The following is a 25,947-nucleotide window of genomic DNA, read 5'->3' on the forward strand; positions in this document are numbered from 1 at the left end:
AAGCCATTCTAAGATTCTACTAAATCAAGTAATATGTGAAATGTGGTTTTGAATATTAGTACTCTATTGTTATGTAAAAGAGCAGCAAAATCACAAATTAGGAATTTTTCTGGGTTTCACCTGACATTATGGGAACAGACAGGTTCTTTGAGGGATCCTTGGTAGAATGACCAATTTCCACATGGTTATGATTATAATTAGAGCTTTATTACAAAATAAAATCTTTAACAATCAGCATAAGATTGTTATCTACAATTTCTGGCAGGTAGGATAGTTTATTGTTACACAGAATTTTTCAGCAATTAGTGGGTAGCTTTCTTATTTTCTAGAATTTTTTTATTTACCTAGACATTTTAGTTACTTGGACCCTCTGCAAATTGGGTTAAATTCTTAGTAATCAGCATGTGACACAATAACTGTAATCTAGACTCAACCTTTAACTAAAAAAACATGAGCTACTCAGCCCTTGGAGGAAGAAGATGACAATGGTGGAGACATCCCTGACCATCAGGAATTCACAGGTTTTGCCATCCAGCATCAGCTCCAGTCTAAGTCCACTTGCAGCTGTTAGGGCTGTTAGTCCACATGGGCTCTTAGGCTTCCCTATTCTGTACTGAGTGCCACCACATCCTGGTGACAACACTGGTGGGCAAGCAATCTTATTGCAATGTTGAAAAACGGGTAGAAAGAAAGGGGGGTGTGGGTGTGTGTGTATATGTGCAGTGCATTTATGTATAATGGCTGTTTGCCTTATAAAATGATGTTTGCTGTGCTAACCATATTGCCAGAGGGCACTGGTCACAGTGGATTAGGATGGTTCTTTGTCATACAGTGTTTGAAAAGAAGTTCAGTAGTTTGATATAACAGACAGGCTTTATCTAGATTTTCCTTTTCAATTTATTATCTTTACTACAAATAACCTAATAACAGTTTAAAATACTTTTGTGATGAAATTTGACTGCAAGGATAATGAGTAAAACATTCAATCAATTGATAATAAAATTACATTTACTCAATGGATGTAACATTTTGCATTTTCTGACTCTGAATTTTTGAAATGAATAAATTTTTAATTATAAACATATTTTATTAACCCACTCCTACTTTAACTACTGATCATCTGACATCTGTATTTAAGCATTCCCTTATGTTTGTATGAAATATAGAAAAGTTTCCTTGTATATTTTTGCATAATTTTGTGACTTGTTTCTCTCTGTAGGGAAGCTTTTATAGTTCCTAATTTTGTCTCATCTGCTGTACCAAACATGCAAGAGGAAGGGTAGTTTTTAGTAGAGATATGCTCAGAAGGACAATACAGTCCATAATGGAGAAACAAATTTTTCAAGGATCACTGTACCCAGCTATTCTGCCTTCCTTTGTTATGTTGTTGTTGCTGGTAGCTTCTGTTTGACTAAAGCACATATTTCAGAGTAACTCCAAGTCTTGACCTGAAGATCCCAGAAGATAAAAAAATCCATCAGTTTTCACTGTTTTCTTTGGTAGTGTTATCTTCTGAACTCTTTTACTCTTATTTAAACGTGTTTAAAATGTCTTGCTTAAATGTGACTAGCCTTGATTTTCTCTTAGTGGTGCCTGCCCTTTCTCACCCTGTGCTAATTTAAAGCACTCCTTAGTATCCTTCAGTATTTTCTTACCGTGATATCACTTATACAGTAACTGGATCATGTTCCAATTTACTTGTTACAGAGCCGTCAGGTCCTTTATCAGCACCAGTTTGATCCACATAATGTAGGAGAACATGATCATATTTCTCATGCATTAGTTACTGGATGTGCTATGGTGTTTATACTGAATTTGTGGGTTTGTGGTGGATTTATGCCAGTTACAGGGGAACAGACATTACCTGATCTGACACAGAGTTAGAGTAGTGCAGACACATGATACTTCATCCAACACGAAGTTGGTCAGGATAAAATTACCTTTTCATAAATTTAGGAACAGGTTTAAACCAGCAAAATTGATTTGTCCTGCTTTTGGACGTGGTGTCAAGTAGCTACAACATTTTTTATTTGATCCGAGGTATCGTAAACTAGATTCATAATGACACTGAACCACAGCAGAAGGCCTACAATGCAAGATATTCTCCCCCCCCTCAGTCCTCAGATAATTTCTGTGTCATTTTTAGCTCTCCTCTGTTTCTATAACCATTTTAAAATTAAGATATCGATGTGGTGTATAATACAGAACTGGAGTTGTAGTAGCATGTCTAAAGACAACATTAATTTCCTGTTCCCCTATGCTTATTCCCATGTTTACAGACTGGGAGAGTGCTTTTCAAGTTGGAGTCATGGTAGGATGCCCTGTGTTTCCAAGCTGCTTACGACGCTCTGGAGCTGGTGTAACCAGGACTGTAACCAAGGTTACAATCTATCGCTCCTTAGGAGTTGTTTCTGTTTGTGTCACTGTATTTCTTTGATTTTAAAGTAACTTTTCTATCTGGGCATACTGCTCAATAATTCTGTCTCACACAGGTTGTCTAGAATTTGTGCCATATGCCAGCTTAATCAGTGGTAATTTTGTATTCATTGTCAGGTTGTAGAGGAGTATGCTGGAGTGTTGTGATGATCATTCTAACCCTCTTCTGGAAAATCCCTGGGTTAATGCTGATGGCTCCTCACTGACAAGGACTTTAGAGGACCTCTCTTCTTGCCCAAAGGAGCCCCATGAGCCAGGTCTGGCAGGTGCTGTGCCCCCCCCCAGCCCACTGCTGACAGAGAAAGGAGAGGGTCATCTGAGTACTGACTGCTGGACAAAGGGCCAGCCCTCACTAAGTGCTGCTCACACAAAGATTTGCTGCCCAAGAGGATGCAAGAGGGAGGTGGATGAAGCCAGGAGACCTTGCCTCCATCCTGCCTTGCCCAGTGTCCTGCGATGAACTGTGACAGCAGTACGTTTCTACCTTTCTCTATCACCACTAGGCAGCAGCCTCTCTCTTTGTGGCTTTCATGAAGGACTGAAAGCAGGTGGCGGCTGCTGCTGCTGCTACTGCTGCTGCTGCTGCCGCTGCCGCTGCTGTTGCTGCTGCTGAGGGGAGGAGATGGAAGGGAGAAATCTCCAATCCCACCCCCTACTTGTTTGGCTGCTATCCTTAGCTAGCCAGTTCTTTGTGTCTCAATGTGCACTTTATTGCCACAGCATGGTGTGAATTTAATCAAATTCAAACGCTTTCTAGTGCTAAAGATAACGTCCTTAAAATCTGAATTAGACAAAATCTGAAAAAAATATAAATCTGAATTTATCATATCTGTTTTAGTTAATCTCACAGCTTCTTTGCTCTGAGAAGGTAGAGTCTGTGATGGTAGGACCTCCCAAAGTGATGGGGTGGGAGGGCAGAGAAAAGGAAAAAGAAAGGGAGAAAAGCAACAAATGCCAAGTCTGCCATCTGTATATGCAATCTCAGTGGAAAGCTGTCCATGAGCTTAAAAGGATGAGTGGCATAAAATGTGCATACAGGAATACTTCTCATGATAAATGACTTACAAAGTATTTTGCTTTGGAATGTAGTTTGTGATACAGCCTTTCCTGCGAGAGGGGTTGTGCTAAGAAGATAGCAGCTGAAGCCCTCAGGTGGTGGGGAGAAGCCCCTTTGCTGCATTTCCGTTTTGCAGTCCAGCTTCAAAAACCAAAGGTGGGAAACAAAACATAAGGTGATGAGAAGAAGCCTTTGGAATCCAATTCCATTTAAACCTTAATGCTACATTCCTTCATGTGGTGAGCAAGACAGTGGTGAGGGAGCAGAGGAGACATCACTATGTGCAGTGGCAGCAGGAAAGGCCTTGTTTCACTGATTTACAAAGTTAATCCTGAAGATACTGGTGTAAAAGACAGGGTGCTGGATTTACCCCTACCGTGCTGCCCATGATAGCTGAGGCACTAGCAATTAAAAGAGGCATTTCAGTTTCAAAATCTACCTAGAATCACATTTATTTATTTATTTTCTTCTCTTGCAACTTTGTTTTCAATCAAAGCCATAATTCTTTACTGTGTTAGTATATAAACAAACCAAACTGCTGTTTTCATTTCTGAAGTGCACTGAGGTGAATCTGAAAGATGTTAAGTAGGCTGCTCTTTGAGACGCCGCTGGATCCCCAAACTCCTTTGACTGAAGGTGATCTGTTTAGTGCGCCTGTACTGGGTTTTCTACAAATTGTCGTCTTTCTAAAATGATCAGGGAAAGCAGGCTTTCATGGCAAGAGAATGGAAAATGAGCAGCATTTGAAAACAGCACTTTTAAAATGTTGAAACAGTTTTTAGCACTTCTTTTGGCCAGTTACCCTCTCTCTGAAACTAAGTTGGGGGGAGAAAGACAGACTCTCCCTCTTCCTTTGCTCTGTACAATGCAACACATGAAGTCCCTTTTTAAGCCTGCCTGTACTGCCTTGTTGGTCAGGCAGGTGACATGTTTACCTGGGCATGCTGGCCCTTTTTTTATGTAGGTGTGCCTACTTATGATCAGTAAGAAAAGCAGCTCAAGCCTCCAGACAGATGCAGATGGATGGAGGCTCCAAATGAGTAAGTCATGTATAAATTAATTTGCTCATAATTTTTAGAGGTATTCTGTATTAGTTCATACAGAGTTTTAGTTATGTTTTTTTTAAAACATTAAGTGAATAAATGGAAATTAGATTAAGTTTGAAGTGTAACTATATATTTCTAAGTGGTACTCTGTTATAAGAATATGCTAGTGAATATTATCAGCCTATATAATAACCGCCAGATCCAATCCAGAGATTATTTTTTTTACCCATAGAAATAGTTATTTTATCCTTTTGTCTTAGAATGTCGCCATCATCAAGTGTCAATAACTAAAGACATTTTCATTGTGGGCTTCATGAAACCTTTATCATTAATCTTCCAGTATACAACATGCAGGTATTTAACAGGTAACAAATCTTGTTCTCTTTTCCTTCACCTTGATGCTTTGGAGTAAACCCTAACCAGATTCCTTTTGGCCTTCACCAGCTACTCAGTAATACGTTCGCATCCTCTCTCCTGCTGTTTGAACTTGGCAGTAATTCTAGATCTGGCAGTGCTATCCTTAACAGCAGCTGGCCATTTGCTCTGCGTCTTTGGGGCATTCCTTGTTCCCCATCAATGAGTGTGTTTATGATTTATCCCAGTGTCTATCAGTAATGCTAATATATGATTTCTTCTCTTAAGTGAAAATATTAGATTCATTGTTATTTTTATTCAGGTTCCTCAAATTAACGTACTAATAGTCAATAAAAATATGTCTTTATACTCTTTGCCTCAGACTTGTAAGATGCTCATGTACCCAGTGTTTTATGGAGTTTGTTTCTTTGCAGTTTTCTCTAGCATTATGAAATATCTTCCAAATTCTACTCTCAAAATAGAATACTAGCTGACTGCTTTCCTAACTATTAGTATAAATAATTCTATCTATACATTCATTTCCCATCGGAAAGTGGGATAACATTACAGAAACCTATCAGTTTTGCCCAGCCCAAATTGTACTCATGTGATTTTTCCTTTTGTCTCTTGGTCTGGAAGATTTTATGCAGAGATGAAACTAAGAGATAACTAAACTTATGACTTTTGTGTTTCTTCATTTCTTTTCAAGACAACAAGCCTATTAACAGTATATTGCTGTCTGACTCCAGTTTGTCTGTGCTGTTTTGTCATTACTGGGCAGCTTTACAATCCTTTATGGTTTTTGTATTTGTGCTCCAGATTTTTTTTTCCCAGGTAGACATTACCGCGTGCCATGCTCCCGCTCTCCTTTCTCCATCATATCCACTACTCCTACTGTACAACTAAGGCTGTAATTCCCTAATCCAGTTGTTCAAGAAGGTTCTGTATGCTTGTGTTCTCCAGGATATTACAGTTTACCATTCCGCAGACATTTGTTGTTTTGCAGTCAGATCATTGGCCTGAGGTCCATATACGGAAAGTCTGTTCTGTCCTCCAGGAGTAAAGGGAAGCACCATACACACAGAACAGGTCACAGAAGTTTTTTCTTAGTTTCATCTCTGCTACTTGGAGCAGAGCCATTAAATGCACTCAAGGAGTATTCATGTTTGCTCTGAAACTTCACTGTCCCTGTTAAATACAAAAGGACTTGGTGGGTGCTCAGTCTCAGCTTGCAGGGAGCTGTTCAAACTGCAGACCCAGGGCAGAGACTCCAGTCCCAACCACAAGGCTGTCACTGAGGCTCAGGTAGGGTCCTCTGATCTCACCTAAGTAAGGTTTGAGCCCACTGAGGAAGTTAAAACACTTGATATCCTATGAGTTTAAATCTTTTTTTTGAAGATACATTCTGAGCTCCAAACTCCATTGAGCTTTGATAAGACTGACAAGGATGTAAAAATCTGTGTTTGCATTATCAGATTCCTGCTGTTGATATTGGAAAAGTAGGGTTATAAAGGGCTATGCTAAGACAGAGAGAGAAAAAAACCCCTAAATTATATACAGAAGTTTCAGTAAATGTTTTTAATTGAAAATAATGATGTTTTTTCCAAAGAAGGAAATTACTTGTTTTAATCATGGGATGTCTGTAGAAGTCCCTTATTGGGGCTGCTCTTTTAAGTAGGAAGGGAAAAGCAAGAGAAAAGTGTAAGGTTCATTCTATATGTGCAGTGGGAAATTTGTTAATGGACTTCGCTCTTTCAAGATCCACAAGTCTGTTTTTTTGATTTCTTATCATAAGAGAGGTAGCCACTATGGGGGGAGGTAACACTTTTTTACTAAGACAATAAATATTTTTTGACAAAAGGAAACATTTTAATCAGCTCCTTTATGTACTCAAAAGCTTATACAATTAGGTAATTTCCCAGTTTTGTGGAGCTCAGTTAAGAAAAAACCCCTATGAAATAACGTCTTAGTATCATGATTATAAATCAGTGTCCATCCCAGACACTACATCTATTTTCCTTGGTAAAGGTTGTATTCTTGTTATCTCCTTCAAAACTAAAGTAATTTTGTTCAAGAAGAATTATGATAAAGAAAGGCTTTCAAGCTATAAATTAAGAGACTATTCTTAAATTACACACCTTGGAGTGTCCTTCTCTCACTAGAAATTGATTTATATGTGGCAGGTGAATTGACCAGTAGGGTGGTCCTTACTGAATTTCATCAAATAATTAAATTTATGTACATCTACACCCATTTGAATGTAAGAGCTGTGTTACTCTTTGCTGGCCACAGAGCTGACGTTCTAATTATTTTTGCAGCATCTCATAGATACAACAATAGCAATGAAATTATTTTGGAAAAAAACAACAAACCAACCAACCAACCAACTAAAACTGGGTTAAAAAATTCAGTGCAGGAACTGGAAAAAGTCAATGGACAAGAAGAAAAAATAGCATCTTTTTCTACAGGTGCAAATTTATTTAAGAGCCAGCTATATTAATATTTAATACATTAATAATTATTATTTATTATATAATTATTTGTCATCTATTATTATATATTAAATATAAATATATTAATATTAATTATTAATAAATAAAGAGCCCAGGTGTGAACCTTTGAAACACCAGTTGCTACCATGTTAATACCTAAGAATGAGCAGAAAGTGAGTCAAAATATGGCCTGCAATAACAGTGCAAAAAGGTCCCATTTGAACTAAGTTGGGTTTGACCTACTCCTTCCTAATTACTCTCTATAAACATGCAATAGAGTAGCAACACCCAAAGTCAACTTTTGCCATATATAAGATACCAATTTGCTTATAACAGTGCTAGAGTTGACCAACTTAATCCAACATTTACCATACTGGGAGACTGCTTCCCAGAAATGTCTTTGGAAAATGTCACCTTATCAGGGTGCATGTGCCTCTACAAAGCTTTTGCCGCTCCTGAGAACAATGACAGAGAGGAAGAAAAGTTGTACATTATGCTACTGAATTTTTTACGTCTGTTTCCTTCTCTTTAGAAACTTTTTTAAAAAAAGACAATTATTAAAGCATTCACGTTTTCAAACCTGGCCCAGGTTAAGATTACTGAAGAGAAACATTTCTCTGGCTGTTCCCAGGGAAAGCAATTTAAACGTGGTGGAGTTGTTTCAGAAATGCATTTGTGTCTGTTCAAACATAAAGATAACATTTTTAGAGTCTGTTCTTCTGGTTCATCTGAGGCTGTAAGTAGAACCACAGTGTGTGAGCCTGCAAACCAGCTAAGTATGGTCCAGGCTGGCACTGTGGGGCAGAGCAAGACTTTTATGCAACAGAGAAAAAGTGGTCTCCTAGCTGGAGTCCTGCCAGCATGGATTGGGAAAATACAACTTGTCTTGAATGCTGTGAAACAAAAAGTACTGTGAGGCTTACAGTGAGGGCTAGAAGGTGGGAAGAGAATAGCAAGAAAGGGACAAGTAGGAGAGTTGTTAAAACAGCTAGGGCAGTAGTGGGGCACGAGTGAGAAGAAATGGAACGGAAAAGGAGGTAATGTGAGAGGCCAGTTTCCAGGTATCAAGTAACATTTTAATACTGACACTGTCCACTGTGTTGAGTGATTCACTTAGCAACTTTCAGTGTTAGGAAATCTTTGGATGTATTTTGTGAGGAAGAAAAGATGATTGTGACTCAGAGTCAGCCCTTGGTAGTGTTTTTCCTTAGAAAAAAAAAGAGAGGATACATTAGAATGATCAGAGGACTTAGTAAGTGCAAACTCAGGACCTGACTTGCTCATTTCAAATTTTGTTCTTCTCTGTGTATATGTACCGACATGAGTACCATGAGGCCATTCAGGTTCAGAAGAAATTTGGAATACTAATCTTCCAAATGTAAGATATTTCAACCAAAGTTCTTCAAAATATGACTCTAAGGATTTAGAAATTACAGTTTTCAGCTTTAACTTCCTTACAGTATAAAAAAAAAGAGAAAGAAAAAAGTATTCAGTGGTTTTGGTCATTTTAATTATGAAGAAGACTTTCCCAAAACAAAACAGGACTAAACTGCTGCAGAGGTTTATTACTGAATCTTTCAGTTTCATAGCTTCGTAACAAATTTCATTGTATCATAACAAATAAGGAAGAAGATGACCCAATGAGGCACTTATGAACTCTGTGGACTGTGGTGAAATGATCAAGAATCCCTTTATCAGTATTCTGCTGCATGGTGAAAAAAGCACTCTCAACAGAGGCAGGACTTCAAACTGGTTTGGATGAGAGCATCTATAAAATGGAGCTAAAGAGAAACTGCTTTAGTTTACAGCCTCAGATTTCTCAGTTTTGTGAGCACATTGAGAGCCATAAAGAGGTGAGAATCTGAAGAAGGAACGACAAAGAAGGAACAATGTCAGGAAGAATGGAAAAGCAAAATGCAGGCAGAGCAGGAATTCAGGCATAAAAGAGGAAAAGAAGGAACTACTAGAGTGGGAAAAGTCAGTTAAGAGTATTTTAAAAACTACTAGTAATGTGTCTTACAAATCTAGTTGCAACTCTAGAGTCTAGTGTATGTTGGTTGGATACAGTCTGACCAAGCTTTAACTTTGAAGAGGGATAGCTTACCAAATGGTAATTTCTCATGCCCATGCAGACAATTTCTGGAAAATAATGACACTTAATCAGCTACGTGCAGCTATAAGAGCACAGATTTGCGCGTCCTTGGATTTTGTACCACTTCTCATGTAGATGTGTTCTTGTGTTCTACTCATGCTCTCAGCCTCTTCGCACACTCTGCTCCAGTAGAGCAGGGAGCTTTTCAAAGTGCATAACATAGTGTCTGGTTAAGTTACTCTGGCACGTGCTTCACGCTTTTGGCAGACACCCACAGTTTAGCAACAGGAGCAAAGTGATCTGCTTTCATAAATATGAAGTGGTTATTTCTGAAGAAGAAAAGAGTAAGATACCTTGCTGAAATATATGCTTTGGTTGGCTAAGCCTTTGACACACTATTGCTTAGATAAAACAACAAAAAATTCTCCTAATATTTAAGTACTGCTGCCCTTTAGATAATGTCAAATAGCAGAGGTAATCATGAAGCACTGCTAGATCTGCACATTTGTCATCACCATAATCCCTGTAGTCATGTTGAACCTTGTCTTGTCCTCTAGTCCTCATACAAATATAAATCTGGAACAAGTTTAATTAGTGTTTCAACTGTGACAGCTGGCCTGGCGCCGAGTTCATCAGAGCTCCTCTCACACCAAGATAGCTCCAAGTTCCCATTCCCAGGTGGTTCCTGGACACATAGAGTCCTCAGATTTGCTTCTCATTCCTGACGGATGTTTGTCTGGCCTGATTGAGATTCCTAATACGTTCCAGTGCTTCTCTGTCTCTCCCTAATGTCTAAGCTGCATTTTCTATACAGCTGTTTAGGCCTATTGCTTCTTATTGTGTTCCCAGTAGATAAGGAGAACATTTTACTACTTTCTTCTTTGCAGCAACTTTTTGTACAGTTGCAGATTGTTATAATATCTTCCACTGGTTTTGTCTTAGCTATTTTAAAAAGCCCTGAGTCCTTCAGTCTTTCTACTTGTCCTATTTCCTAGACCAAGATTGTTTTTCTCTGGGCTGCTTCCACTTCGTCTTTGTCTTTTATATCATGAAGAGTTCAGCTGGACATAGTATATTTTAAGTTCCTAGTAACACCATCCAAAGGAGAAAGATTACTTTAGTGTCTCCAACAACATTTCCATTTCCACATTACATTTTAATATTTGCCTTTTTCACAACAGCCTGACATCATTGGCTCATGCTTAGTTTGCCAGCTACCAGCACTCTCCCTATATGCAGCCTGTTTTCCAGCTTGTCTTTTAGATTTGGTCTTAGCTAAGTATAGTATCTTGCCATTGTCTTTATTGAATCAATCTATTGTTTTAAAACTATCGAACCAGTATTTCAAGATCAGTGAAAACTCTAGCCTTCACTCTTGGTGTGCTCAGCGTCTCCCAGAGTTGTGTCAGCCACAAACATTGCACATATTTTTTTTTCCCCCAGAGGAATAATATTAATTAAAAAAAACCCCTGAGTAGTACAAGAAAAGTCTTTTGTAGAACATCTCTCACAAGATATTCTATTTTGATATTAAACAATTTTTAAGTATCCCTTGATATAATTTTTCAAGAGTTTTGCAGCCACCTAACATCTTCTAAACCAGGAAATCCCAAGTTACTTGTAAGATTGACATGTGAGAGTGTAAAAAATCTTACTAAGGTCAAGAACAACTTCTGCTCCTACTATCCCTCTCCTACAATACATCTAATTTATGTCAATTCCTTCGCTCAGCAAACCTACTTTAAGAAGATAGGATTACTTAAGTCAAGTAAAGAAATGAGTCCTGTCTCCTGCTGTTGTAGATATTAGGATTCTGAGACAAAGAGTTGTTCCAAGTAGAAGTGTTTGGCTTTTTAGACAGAAAGTCCATCATGCTGTACCTTCTGGACTCCAGTATCTTGGCTGTGCAGTGCCTGAGGAGAAGTTGTGAGTTTGTATGGGATGGTGCTTATTTTGACAAGAATCTGTACAAGATACATATTTCCTTTGCTCTATTAGCTTCACCTTACCTTATTTGGCTATGAGAGAAAAGCATTTGAAAAACAAATCCCCATTTTTCCAAAGAATAAGCCCAGTTTTAGAGGTGATGGTGAGAAAGATGTTAACATCTGGTTCATCTGGCTCTTGCTTCAGTTGCTTTCGGTTATGGGCATTCAATCAATTTTTCCCATTGTTTAGTTCACTTCTCATTCTGATTTCCTTTGCACATTACAAACAAAAAGGGGGAAAAAGGGGGCTAGCAAATAGCAAACAAAAAGAAAACAATATTTTTAATTAAGGGTATATAAAACCTTTTTGGTGTTTATACACCAAAATGGAAGCATTTGAGAAACAAATATACCAGTATAAATGTATATTGAGTGTAACTTGCTGATGGATTGTGACTTGCTGAGTCAGCTTGTTAATGCACCAAACCAAACAATTCTGTCCTTGGTGTCCCTTTAGAAAATGCATAATAATTGAAATATAGGGTTTTATTTCTATACCTGCAAAACCAGTAGAAAAGATCAGTGCTCTTCAGGACTCAATAACTTTTTCCCAGTGACAAGGAAGAATTCTCCTTTGCTGGTTCTAACTGGACACTGGTAACCACTGGGAGATACCAGATTTTCTAGTGACATTTTCAGAAATAATGGAAGAAAATCAAGAGGACTAGCAAAGCAATTTATAAACAAACTTGCAAAACACTTTTGAAACCCGTCTGCTGCTGTAGTGAATTTAGAAGAACAAAAAATTATGCCTTGGAATTAAGCCTACACAATTCTTCTTTACTAAGTAAAACCAAATATCCATTTTTAGGTTCTATACCTTTCCTTTTTCTTCCTTTTTTTCAAGTACTTATATTTTATTAAATATAGTACAGCTAATAATATCTGTATGCAACAGGACGAGGACTAAGCTGTATCCCTATCCTTCTGACTTTGTTAACTGCATAGCATGCTTAAAATTTATAGCAATCAATGAGGCATTACTGACTAGTACTAGATAGAGAGAATTGACTGAGTTCAGATGTTTATAGTGTTGGAACTGAGCCTTACTTAGTTCAGATTCCTTAAATTTATTCCAAGTCAAATGCCTCATGTTTTTTTTCAGCTATGATTGATAGTAAAATAGATGTAGCATTTTATTTTTAGCCTTTCCCCTCAGATACACATGCTTTTGAAAATATTTGTGTCTTTTTTCCTCTGATCCCACTTTATTCAAATGTAGTGGTAAGCAACTGAGCTTTTCTGACCCTTTGCCATGATTTCAACCTGAAGTCTGTATTTACAGTGTGGCCACAAGTCAAGCACAGTTGCTGATTCCCTTTGACTGTTTTGCAGGTGTTGTTGTTCATGGCGTCAGCCTTTCTGGCGTAGCACATACCACTCTGGAGCTTCACCCATAAATGCTGGTGTTAAGCACTTGCTAATCTATTCTAGGGATTTTACTCTATAATCTTTAAAATGTTCAGTTGTGTAAAATGTTAGATGAGTCATGAGACATTAGGAAACCCTGAAGACATCACACTGGATTAGAGCAGAAATCCTTCATAGTCACCATTCCCTTGACAGAAGCCCATATCAGATCATTCAAAGCAAAGTGTAGTAGATGGTGGTCAGTTGTCCGGGGCAGCTGCTACCTTCTGCCTCCCTTAAGTGGAACACAATTTATTCCTTGAAATACAAGTATTAATATTGATTTCAAACCTTTAGACTTTTTCTTCTTTTTAATAAAGGACCTGCCTTTGTCTGTAACCTGCAGTTATTCTCCTCCTTCTCTCAGTCCTACAAGCTCTTTAATTTGATGTTATTCCTGTATTATTTTAGCAGAAATTTCTTTTCATTGCATTCAAACTAACTTCATTTCAGTGTCATGAAAACTCTTGGTCACAGCTATTCAGCTCTCCTAAATAAATTACTTTCTAGTATTGTGTGTTATTTTTTATCTTGAGTAAGTCTGTTCTTTTTAATGTCCAGTACAAGTTCAGTATGGCAATCTCTTCTGTGCCTCTTCTCATTGTGCTACTGAATCCCACTGCATTTCTTCTATCTTTGCATTAAATCAGTGCTGCCCAGTCTTCCTCCTCTCCATTGTTCTTCTTCTCAAGAACTCCTCAAACCCAAGCACGGTACCAGCTGGCTCAGGGTTTCCTCAATCCTTCTCCCATCCCTTGACCAGATGTGTGCCTGTATGTCTTGCCCAATAAAAAGGAATCTGTTCCTGACACAAGTCTTTATCTAGCTCTGAACCTGCTACTGAGACCACAAAGAAAGACTGTCCCTACCAACAGACTTCAGGTTGGATGAATTTCACAAGTGAACCACAAACATCTCAGAGGGGTTGCAGGGACTGTAGATTGAGTCAATTTTTTTAGGCAGAATACTCGGATATGATCCTGACATGACAGGTTCACTATTGTTTTATACAGCTGAAATGCAAGCTTTTCAGTAATATGTCTGTCTTTCTTTAGAGGAACATGGAAGTAGGATGTTTTGTACATGGCTTGGGAAGGAGAGCTCATTGCAACCTTGTGTTAGTCATCGCTAGATACAAAAATCAGCATGATTAAAATAAAAAGGGAATTCTCTTACTCCCATCAATGTCACTGTTCAATGTGATTTAAAATGAGTTTACAAATCAGGCTGGAGACCAGGAAGATAAATGATTACAGTTAGCTGATGTTTTCACATTGTCCCAATGGTACAGGAATGGGGCCCAGAGTGGCTCCCTGCCCGGGCCAGGAAGATGTGCCCTGCAGCTGGTGGTCACCCGCTGGCACACACAGCCACTGCACGCTCTCTGCATGAGTGAGCTCCGCAGGCAGCTGTAGCTAGACATCAGCTCCAAAAAAAGAGCTCAGCTCCTGAACTTACAGCCTTCCTTACACCAGAAGATGAGATAAAATTGCATTACAGCATTCGAGATCTGCCGTCTGTCCTGCACCTGCAGGAGGTATTGCCAGAGGCTTAATGGGCAGTCCAGCATTCCTGCTTGCCATCATTGCTGCTGTGCTTGTCACCTGGGTTGTAGCTCAGATTTTGTTCCTGAGGCTGTGCCGGAGTATGTCTCACAGTGCAGACCTTAAAAAGAGGGACATGGTCCACCCTGCACAGTACAAATGGCTACTAATAAACTACTTCCTCTCTCTCTAAATATTCATGGCTTGTTTACCTTGTCAGACTATGGCAGAATCCATAAAAGTAAGTGGGGAACAAAAAGGCAAAGCATCTCAGGGTAGGATGTTTGAGGAGAGGAATACAACAAGTGAGGAGGTTTTACCTGGTATGTGATGCTGGGGCATCTGTAGACATCATGATGAAGGAGGGTTAAAATGGTTCATTTTACTTTTGAAAGTATTTTACAGTATTTTGTTTTACTTTCCCTTTGAATGGATACAAGATTGCCTGCTGCTTGGAAATGACAATTGAACAAGTACATTTGTTTAAACCCAGTCTGGGATAACTGGAAATTTTTAATTGACCACAGGAAGCTTAGGCACCAGATTTTGTTCTGGCATTTACTATACATGGAGAATAGACTTCACAGTCTACTCCTATAACTATTCCATAAGAACCAGTGCAATGCAACTCAAAAATAGTAAAAGTTAAAAATTACCTCAGAGTGCAATTCACAAATAACCTCCAGGATTGGGCTCAAAAAGAGAAAGTATTTGCAGACTTTCAGCAACAGATGCCTTTGGGACATGTCATTTGATATCTATAACTCTCCAGAATAATTAGAGTCTTTGTGCCAGGCATCACAGATACTCTAGGTAAAAGTCCATCATGTTTGAGAACAACTTGAGCCTTTGTCCAAGTGGTCAGGTATGCTGAGGGTGTCCACAGCTCTCTGGTACTGTGATTCCAGGGACAATCTATGGCAAAGACTCCTATGATGATAACTGTTGCAAATAGAACTGGTTTGAGGTTGGTGTAATCTCCCCAGGTTTGAACACTGACCTTTTAAACCTGTGCACAAAATAGATCAAATTAACTCCACTGTTTGATAGAAGACAAGTCCTTTCTTTTCAGATCTGATGGTAATTTTGTGTAACACAAATCATAGTGTTTTGCTTATCACCTGAGGTACAGATAATTGTACAAATAAGAAAATGAAAGCACCCCCTTAGCAAGGAGTTGCAGTAAAGGGTCTAGACAACTCTGACTTAGAGAGGTCTTCAGTTGAGAATGTACCAATAAAGTGGTGAGAACTGCAGACAACACCTCAGCAAAGAGTTTTTAGTGAGTGAGAAAAGGGACTGCAACCTGTGCCCTCAGTGTAACAGGGTGTCTCATCTACCTGCATGATCCCTGCAGCAATTGCTCCCATACACACCCCTCGGTGGCATGTTTTTCAGCGCCATGGAGTCACTCAGTGACTCCACGGCAGGTGAGCTGTGAGGGCCCTGAAGGCATCACCTCGGCTGGGGCTCGGCTGCCTGCCCTCACTTGGGCCACCAACCCTCCTCGGCTTTTGTGCGTCTGGGTGGGACAAGCGAGGAACCAGAGCGTGTGGAGCTCAGGCCATGTAGAAATGCTTCTCAGGCACCATTCAGTATGTTGGTTCATCCTCACCAGGGATTCAGGGCAGACCCTGCTCCGCACTGTCCAAGGAGAGCTGAAAAATCCCTGCAGGGATTCAGAGCATTCCTGGTCAGGAGAAGTTTGCAACTCTCTTCTGGAGGCTGGCCAGGGTTACAGGGGATGAGCCAGGGCATTCAGATAGTGCCCCAGCATGGGAAGGACACAGTTGGTTTATGGCCAGCACTTGTCTTAGAGGGGAAGGGCACCGCATCACCCCTGCCTGCCATTGCAACCTTTCCGATTCCTAGCCCCTTGTTCATCCCAGTTAGACCCCGAAGAGGCCCTCTTGGCAGAGGGCTAGCTGGACAGACACAGCAGGAGACTGGTGACCCCCAGGCTTACAGGCAGCCAGGTGCCCCTCATTCTTAGCACCAGATCTGAGCCCTTGACCCAGTTGCCCCAGGTGTAAAACACCACAAGTTTCCTGACTAGAAAACATGAGCTGCTGCTGTCTGACCTATTGTATCTAGGCCCTGTAGAGGAGAAGACACAGCAGGAGCATAAGCATCTCCAAATGACAAGCTGTTGGAGGACTGAGAGCCCACTCTTAATGGAGTGTGATAACACTTGTGAGAAAATTTTCACCTTCTGTGGAAAGAAGAGCAAACCTATAGTTTCCCTTGGTTTAAGTGAGAGTCTCTGGAATTTTCCAGAAGCAGGACTTGAGCAAGAAATTTCATGCAATGTCAGATTATTTTATCTGTAAAACCTGTTGTTCTAGAAAAAAAATGATGGAGAAGAAAATGAATAATTCAGTGTTCACTCATTTAAAAAGAAGCTGTTGGCAATGGTTTAGTCAGATGCAGTGCCTTTGGCCAATAAAGATGATAAAGGAATAATGAATTAGTCATCAATACTGCACTGAAAGAAAAAGGTTGAATTTGTCATTGGACTAAATCCAAAAGGCCAGATTTGTTACGTTATTTTAAAATGGTGGCCTTCAGTCCCCATTATATTTTCACACTGCAAAATAATTCCAGCAGAGATGCAGACTCTTCCATGGAACGTTTAAACCTATTAAATGTCCCTGTTTTATCTCTGTTGCTTTTTCAACCCCAGAAGGAACAGTTTTTGTACCCTCAAGTAGCCATGTAGTACCACCCAACAAGCTGTATTAAAATAACTACTTAGGGCATTGTTCTGTTACAGGGAACTGAATCTGGTCTCTGGATTTACAGACCCACAGAGATTTCCCTGGAGAACTTGTTCCACAACAAAGATTCTTGGATGAAATCCTGACTTGGATTGTCCAAACTGCTATGAGGCAGGATTACAGTGATGCCAGGATTTCAATTCCCCAACAACAACAGAAAAGAGCTGGTGCCTCCTGGCTACCCTGCCATTGTACTTATACCTTGCACGTAGGTTCTTTCTGTCCTGTGTCCACCACATCCATATTAGGTAGGTCTTTGGCCTGCAATAGTAGCATCAGGAAGCATCATGGAAACAATCAGCTTTGCTGGGAGCTGACAAAAACTTCTGTTTGCATCAGCTGTAAAAATTCAGAGACTCTTACACGTAACTTAAATGTAACTTAAATGCTACTTAAATGTAATGTTTTGACAAAAGATAAAGCAATGCCAGTCCCTCTCAAATCTGCTACATAAATTCCCCTCCTAAACTCATTTTGTGTGGTTTGGCATTATTCCCTCTTCCATACAGTCTGCTTTTTCCAAGCCTCTCTTTGCAAGTTTCACACTTTTTCTCATAAGTTTTCAGTCCAATTTTGCTAAATCTGGCTTTGCCTACTCATAACTACAGCATCACATTCTAAAGGGGCAAAACCAATGATTATTAGTAACACAGTTCCAAAGAGCATTCCTCTCTATACTGTAATAAATATGACAAATGTGATATCACTATCTGAGAAATATTTTACGACTTAGGTTTTATGGTATTTAGAAATATTTATCACTTCTGCATCACAGCTGCCTTAATTGCTGGAAATCTATTTTACCTTGCTTTGGAAAATAATGAATGAAACATGTTCCTGCTTGTACTCTGCTTACTCCCTTTCAGATATGCTTAGTATGACTTAATCTAGATTTACAATGTTATGACATTTTATGCCTCAGCTTGCTTAAGTTGATGTTGGCAACATGGGATGTGAATTACTTATCAACAATGCTTATATACTAATATGATGAGCACAATCCAAAGCCCAAGAAGGCAAAAGAAAGAAATTAGGAGTGTAGATTTTACCACTTACAGAACTTAATTGGCCAGTTAAGAAAATACCTACTGAATATAACTTCTCTGTTTCACTCTTCCAAGGATGATATGAATTGTTCAAAGTGTCAAGAGGGATAATCCCGCCTGAAACAAACATATATGAAAGTTAAAACTCTACAAGTACCAATTATTTGCTCACACACATGTTAATGCTAATGTTAGCATAGTTTTTGTCTAAGGAAGACCTAGGTGCTGAAGTTGCATGGGAATCTTTGTGTTCAGCATATTAAACTTAGGGATTTAGCTTTTCTTATTTTAAAGAAGCACTTGAAAGCATGGAGGGGAGATGGGGACTGGAGGAAAAACAGCTCCCCAAGCAGCCAAAAATGTTGCTTTGCCTCTGCGTCAAAGTGTCTGAGCAGAGCAGGACAAGGCTGCTGTGTGCTGGAGATGAGTGGAAGTCTCTGAATGGAGTGGGAGAGGCTGAGAAAGGGGATTACATCTTAGACTATACACTGCAGGGGATGAGAGTGCCAGAGGGGTCTCAACACTGTCTTCAACTCCATCTGCCACCATGTGCTAAAGCCTTCAGGGATTGGTCCCTGTAGATGGATCAGAAATGTTTTCTCCATAACAAAGCTCCTCCACGATGCTTGTGGCATAGTAATGCCCATTTAGAGAATCAATATTGCAGTTGGTACTGCCCCTCACAAACATTGATGATGTTTGAACATCATTGTGCCCATGAGCCTCCACAGCATCCTTCACCTGGCCCACCAGAGCTTTACATCAAGATCTTAAAATGAAAATGCTGTTAGTGGGCACAAATTCCTCATTTTCATCAACAAGGGAGGAGGAAGGTACAGAAACATTCTCAAAGCTTCAGTGAATATGGATGAGTTTTCTAACTTCCCAGTTTGTATGTAGTCCTGAAGGACAGGAAAAAGATGGGTATCTGTAGCATTTCATGTTCCAATTAATCGCCGATCTTATATTTTTGCAGTTGTTTTCATTTTTTAATCTTTGTTAACCTCTTTTCTGTTTTGTGTTTTGTTCAAGTTTTTTTCCCTATTACAGAGAAATTGCAAATACAATGTTATCATGAGCAATATGCTGACTTTGTTTTCTTATCTACCTTAGGACATTTATTTACCCTTTCTTCACTAGAGGCAGACCTTTCCCACTGCAGTTGCTTTTCTTTGGCATGTTATTCTGTATCTATAATGGCTTCCTCCAGGGGTACTACCTGATTTACTGTGCTGAATATCCAAACGACTGGTGCACCGACATCAGATTTACATCAGGTAATTACAGCTGCAGGATTACAAAGATCTAATCTCCAAGCAATTTGTAAGCATTTTGAATTATGTTCTAATCTTCACTGAACATGTGAGTCAAATCTGTTGTGATGGAAATCAGCCTAAGACCTGCCTGCTGGCCCAGATAAAACAAATAAATGTGACTTTTTTTTGCTGCTAGCCAGCCACTTTAGAAGATGTACGATGTTGTGCATTAGTCTCAAATCACAAGCCTTCTTTTACTGACACCACTCCAGAGCCTTCTGCTGCTATGGGCTGTGGAGATGCAATCTCAGGCCCCAGTTGCACAGGGATGTACCCTTGCTCAGCCAGAAGTGTCCACCCAGCAGTGATTGTGCGTGAGTGCAAGCTGTGACTTTCTCTTCCCTGCCAGGGAGCTTTGCACTTGATGCAGTTATTCTGACTGAGAGATAAAAGAAGGGCAAAACCCCAGCATGAATGAGGCTTTAAGGACAAAGGGCTCTTTTTTCTTGTGTGAGGCACAGGAGAAGATTAGAGATCACGCACAGTCTGGTTGTACGCTAATACAATTCCTTTATATTTTGTAACTTAATAGCTTAGCTGAATTTCCCCTTGTAAAATCCTTCAGAGAATAACTGAACAAGAGTAGCTAGATGGCATTACAGATTTGGTGCTGCACAGAGCAGTGTTTTTTAAATGTAAACATAGAAATGAAGATTAATGTAGAGGTCTGAGAAAATATTTTGGATATGGTAAATACAAACTAACCAAGGTACTTCCTGTACCCTGTTTCAGACTGTGGATGCAAATTCAGTCTTTTCAGACAGCATCATGTATTAAAAATTCTGGACATTGTTTAGTGAGAGCTCCCATACCCAATAAAGAAAATGCCACATCACTTAATTTTTATGATAAATAAAATATATATTTAATGGGGGGGGGAAGAAAATAAGCATCAGTAATACTTGAAATATTAAATAGAAAACAAACAGTATATTCTCATCTACAGATTGTTGCTACTGGAAGTGTTGAGGTTTTATCAGCATTTAGCCTTTTTCCTATACTTCATAGCACACACACCACCTCTATTACTTTCCTCACTTTCCAGTCATTGTCAGAGGTGGTTTTCTCAGTGTCTAATGTAGCACAAAATGTAGGGCAGGTCATCTGCAGAGTTTCTCAACCAAATGCCTCTAGTTTTTCAGCTAAATGGAATATGATTAAAGGATCACTCTGGCCAGAAACTGTCAGCATCCTTCAGGGAGTACCTGCTCTCTGTGCATGCCTTACTCTGTCCAAGCAGCCTCACTGGCAGCAGACTGAGTGGTGCTGAGATGTAGGTTCCCTTCCTGGATTCAGGGATGTGCTGGATAAGTTTGTGTCTCTGTGTTCCTCTTCCCCAGCAGTAAAATGAGAGTCTAGGTACTTGTCTACCTAGCTCAGTGGTTACTCTACAGCTATGTCCACAGCCCTGTCTGGCTGTCATCAGTCAGTTAGCGTCAGCTGGGTACTTTGTGTCTCCCCTTGAATGTTCAATAAATAGTGACAATGGCCACCTGGGAAGTTCAGCTTTTTCTCATATTAGCTGTAAGTGCTCTGGTGTCACCAGTCATCTATGCTTCTCCTGTTCACCAGCCTTCTTGGTAGCAGCACATCTTTTGACTTGAGAAAGAATCCACCCACATCATGTTGGGACCCCTATCTGCCTGCTGCAAAGTTAAACCCCACGTTTGTGCTTGAGTAGGAATGACTAGACAGAGCTGTCTTTCTAATCCATTTCTTGTTGGTTCCTTAGGCCTCCTCTTATTTCTGCTGGGAATGGGAATCAACATTCACAGTGATCTCCTGCTGCGCCAGCTGAGGAAACCTGGAGAAGTCACTTACAAGATTCCTCAAGGTATATTCTTGTCCCCTACATCCTTGAAGAAAGTAGGGCAGCAGGATAATGTTTTCTGACTGAATTCACTGGAAAGCGACAGTAGTGTCAGAAGTGCTGGTATCACACAGGTACTCAGTTCAGGTGTCCCTCTAAGCTGCAGGGACCAGCATGAGCTGGCTGCAGACAGTCCAAGAGAAGCAGCAAGACTATCTGGAAAATGTGAACTGTGAGGACAGGTTTTTGGAAATGGGCTGGGTAATTTAAAGAAGATTGAAGTGGGAAATAGGAAGAGGATTTTAGCTTTGTAAAAGGCAGCTGTAAAGATGTAAATAGGTCTTTTCCATACCCAAGAAGAAGTAGCAGACTTCTTACACTGCAAAAAGGAGATTCGAAGTGTAAATTTTAGGGGGAAAAAATAACACCAAGGATGCAAGGTGCTGAATTGCCTTTCCTAAGAAATGTAGAGCAATATGGATGGGGACCCAAGACTTTCTTCGTTTTGGTGTTGACTCCTTCTGCTGCCTTGTTATAGATGGTAATATCTCTCCCCTGGAGTTTCTCACCTCCAACACTTACCTGTCTCTTGTAAATGTTGTGAAAAACTGAGATCTCCAATGGCAGTGAATTTGCAAAATATTTTTAGGGTATGAAAAGAATTGACTAATGTTAATAATTTTAATTTAAAGCTAATAATGGGCTTTCTTAAGTTATTTGCTAAATGAAAATAAATGATTGTGAAAATGCTGGAAGCCTCTGGGTCAGAATTACCTTTGAATTCTTTGATTCTTGTGTTTATACAAGAGTCCAGTACAAAATCCCCCTTTGGCATGGTTCCACTGGCTTCAGGGAAGCGGGTTTGGGTTGCTGTTATAGACCTTGAATAAGAAAGGGAATGTGTTTTGCTGCTGACTTTATGGGAAATAATTTTCCATGTGCAGGAGATGACTAAAAGAATTAAATATTTTGTCTCTTAATACAGGGGGACTGTTCACCTATGTTTCTGGAGCCAACTACTTTGGAGAAATTGTGGAATGGTTTGGTTTTGCCATAGCAACCTGGTCCCTTCCAGCCTTTGCCTTTGCCTTTTTCACTCTTTGCTGTATTGGGCCACGGGCTTATCACCATCACAGGTATCAAAGTGTTCCTTGCTGTACGCTGCTGTTTACACTTAGAGTGCAGTTTGCAAAATATCAGAGAGGAAGCAGAGCCAGGATTCAGGATAAAACTGAAATTTAATACCATGTACAAGAAGTGTATTGGCCTATTTGTGACTGGGTGGAGCCCCTGTCATATGGGCCAGACAGTCATTTAATCCAACATGAGTTGCATCACTGCTTCTGCCGTGTTAAAGCCTCTTTTTACTGAGCCTCGTAAATGTGAGCTTTTCCTAAGGGTTCTCTTGCAACCTCTGCAGTCCTTTGGAGTAGATATGGTCCCTTGCTCTGAATTCCTGAAGTTTCTACTTTAGGTCTGTTGGAACCTTAGCAGTATTATCAGCTTTCACTTAGTTAAATAAACTGGTGTAAATAGTCTTGGAACGCTCTCTTGCAGAGTAACGCACCAAAATAGCAAAGCAAGTCAGTTTGGAAGAGTTTTAAGTTTCCTCAGCTCAGATGGATTAAAACTGTGCAGTTTCCCTGTATGTATGCAGGTTCACTCTCTTGCTTATTTTCTTTCAGGTACTATCTCAAGACATTTACGGACTATCCAAAATCAAGGAAAGCCTTGATTCCTTTTGTTTTTTAATGACTGAATTATGGACTCTTTTTTTGGTTTTTGTAGGAATTTTTTTTTCAATTCCTGGTTTTAATGTTAGGTCTGACTACAATTTTACAAATGATAATCTGAGGTTGCAACAGAAAAGAAGGTAATTTGGAATGGAAATTCTTGTGTTTAACTCCGGGGTAAATTGCAGATAGTTGTGGGCACAGGGACTTCCCAAACAACGTATTTGCTTGTCGGTGGAGTTCTACCTATGGAAAACGAATATATAACTACACTGACATCACAGAAAAAACACTGTCTAAATACTGATGAAGAAAAGTAGAATGTAAACCCATTACTTTGGAGAAAGTGTTCAGCAGCCACTCCAGTTTATAGCACTTCTGCAACTGCTTCTTCCTGCCTCCGTGCTGCAGTACACGTGCCCTCGCTCTGCCGGCAGTGCCCTACATGTTGTCACACTTTAAACCAGAGTAGGGATCTCCTTTGCCCGAAAAATTACTCAGCCCATTATTTTTCATCAAAAAGCCAGCTTAGCTCCCAGAAACATAATGTTACAAGAGAGTACTTGTGCTGGCACCAGGCTGGGAGCAGTATGCCATGGCACAGAGGTGATGTTAAGTACACAGAGATGGAAGCTGGCACTCACAAGCACAATGTCTGTGTTCCTTCCTTAAGCAATACTCTCCTCACCGTCAGATGATTAATCTTCAGCCACCAGGGTTTGTTTTTTAAATGTACTTCATTATAGCAATTGTAGCTCCATTAGGATTTTTTTTTCTCCTGCAAATCCAGATCTCTTTTCAGAATAAAAATTTTTCCACTCAAAAACACTCAGTTGTTGTGCTGAGTGACCTGAGATGGTGACTTGAGATGCTGGTGTATGACAAAAATGACAACAAATAAGAAGTTCTGTGTTAAAGAAAATGTTCTCTGACACTGGTAGTACATTTTGTCTACGGAAAACATTTTCAGATATGCTTATTAGGAAATTATGCAGAGATATTACTGAATTTTCACAAAAGCACAAAATGTCTCTTCTTAATTTCAGAATACAGTAAGGAATATTAAAAAAAATGTCATTAACCCCCTTTAGGCAGAGATGTCCTCATGGATGATTTTAGTTATCCTTCAGATCACAAAATCCTGCTAAGAATTATGCTGAGCAGCTGAAAATAAAAAAGAGCAGACTGCACACATGAAACATACTACCTGCTGCTGGAGTAACCTGATTGATTGTATGCAATTTCCTCCAAAACACAATAAAATTTATGTAAAACACAGAGCTGTGCTAGCCTATAACTTACTGTTTGCAGAAACAAGTCTCTGCAATATTGCTTACCAAGCCTGCTCACACTAGCTTGCTCCTACTGGGCAAACCCTCCCTTCTTTGCTCATGTTATTAATTCTCTTCATCTCCACAGAGCAGAGTAGCCAGCTGAGAGTGAGAGCCATTGCACAGTCCCTCTACAGCCCACCAGAGAACTGGACCCTTTGCCCTGTGTAGGCAAAGGGAATGGAGGGACAAAATAAGATGCAAGCAGAATTGTTGTTGCATGGGATCAGAGTTCCACATTAGCACCATAACTATATTTTTCTCTGGTTTCCTTATTTAAAGCAAGGCTGAAGGCAACAAAGATACCCGTTTGGAGGGAATGGCCTCTTCCCTAGGGAACGGACATTAGGTGCGAGCAGCAGCCGTGCTCCCCAGAGCTCCCTGCCTTGATGGTTCCTCCTTGCAATTTTTACCTCCAAAGCCTTGCAAATTATGAGAGAGCAAGTAGTCCATGAGTGCCAGTGTTCCTAGCTGCTCTCTCCTCCATCTATTTCTAAGCCAGGGGGAGAGCAGGGACCAAGCTCTGTCTCGCTCTTTGGACCAGAACAGAACTTGAGCAAACTTTTCTGTCCTTCCTAACTGCTTCTCACATCAGAACAGGACTATCCTCTGCATTTATTTTGGTTTGCTTAATATGTGCAACAGATGGAACATTATTGCCATTGTAAGTCCCAGATATCCACTGCAAGGAGTCGGGGATCAGGGTGGGAGAACTGGTGCTGACCCAAGGTGGGAGATAGTCTGCCTACAGTCTAGGGGGGCCCACAACCTGGCACCCCTACACTGGCTGAGCACAGGGTACCTTGAGGTGGTGAATGCCTTGCAGGAACAACTCCACCCTCTCTATCATGGGTCTTAGACATGTAACACGGAAAAGGGTTGCAGGTAGGAAAGGAGCACAACTTCCTACTGCCCATTCCTGTGGCATTTTTGGACAGCACACACATGTGCTTTAAACCCCCTACAGGCACTGACTGTGGTTAATCATGATGGAGAGGAGACATAGGTTCTCCCCACGTCAAGTTCCCTTGTGGGGCTGGTGGCAGCTGCCCTCCCTGCAAGGACACCAGCCTGTCCCACTGTGCACAGGAATGCAGCACACCTGGGACCACAATGCTCCTGAGAAATTTCTTTCATTACCCCTTACTTCTATAAGGAAAAAGATATTCCCCTTGCCTGTGGGAGAAAAAAAGCAGCAGACATTTTCATATCCGTCTGCTCAAGCCTCTGGAGGCTATGTACACATATGATTTCAGAGATGACTGTAAATTGTTTTGTAAAGCAGCACTTCTCTGATTTTCTTTGCAATGTCCTTTCGTCTGTCAAAACCAAACAAATGTGTCCTCTGCTGGTAAGCATTTAAAATAATAGATCATTCCTTTTCTCTCCCTTTTGTAACACTGTTTTTCTGTTTGGTTTCCTCCCACCATTCACATTTTAGTTTTCATGTATCTCTGAGGAGCATTTATGTTTGGGTCCTGTTCGCCTGGAGAGAGAGTCTTGCTCAGAACAGCT

The 25,947-nt window shown here is 40.1% G+C and overlaps 1 protein-coding gene across 1 annotated transcript; it reads left to right on the top strand.

Moving 5' to 3' along the window:
- The first annotated feature begins 15,821 nt into the window (after nt 1-15,821).
- On the top strand, nt 15,822-24,131 carry SRD5A2 (steroid 5 alpha-reductase 2). The gene is made up of 5 exons (XM_008929794.2): nt 15,822-15,856; nt 19,356-19,519; nt 21,291-21,392; nt 22,354-22,504; nt 23,054-24,131. The coding sequence occupies exons 1-5, from the start codon at nt 15,822-15,824 to the stop codon at nt 23,118-23,120; spliced, it is 519 nt and encodes a 172-aa protein (XP_008928042.1). The 3' UTR covers nt 23,121-24,131.
- Nucleotides 24,132-25,947: the final 1,816 nt, after the last annotated feature.

This window comes from Manacus vitellinus, unplaced genomic scaffold, assembly GCF_001715985.3.
Source record: "Manacus vitellinus isolate BGI_N305 unplaced genomic scaffold, ASM171598v3 scaffold_8_pilon, whole genome shotgun sequence".
In the NCBI taxonomy this organism is placed as follows: Eukaryota; Metazoa; Chordata; class Aves; order Passeriformes; family Pipridae; genus Manacus; species Manacus vitellinus.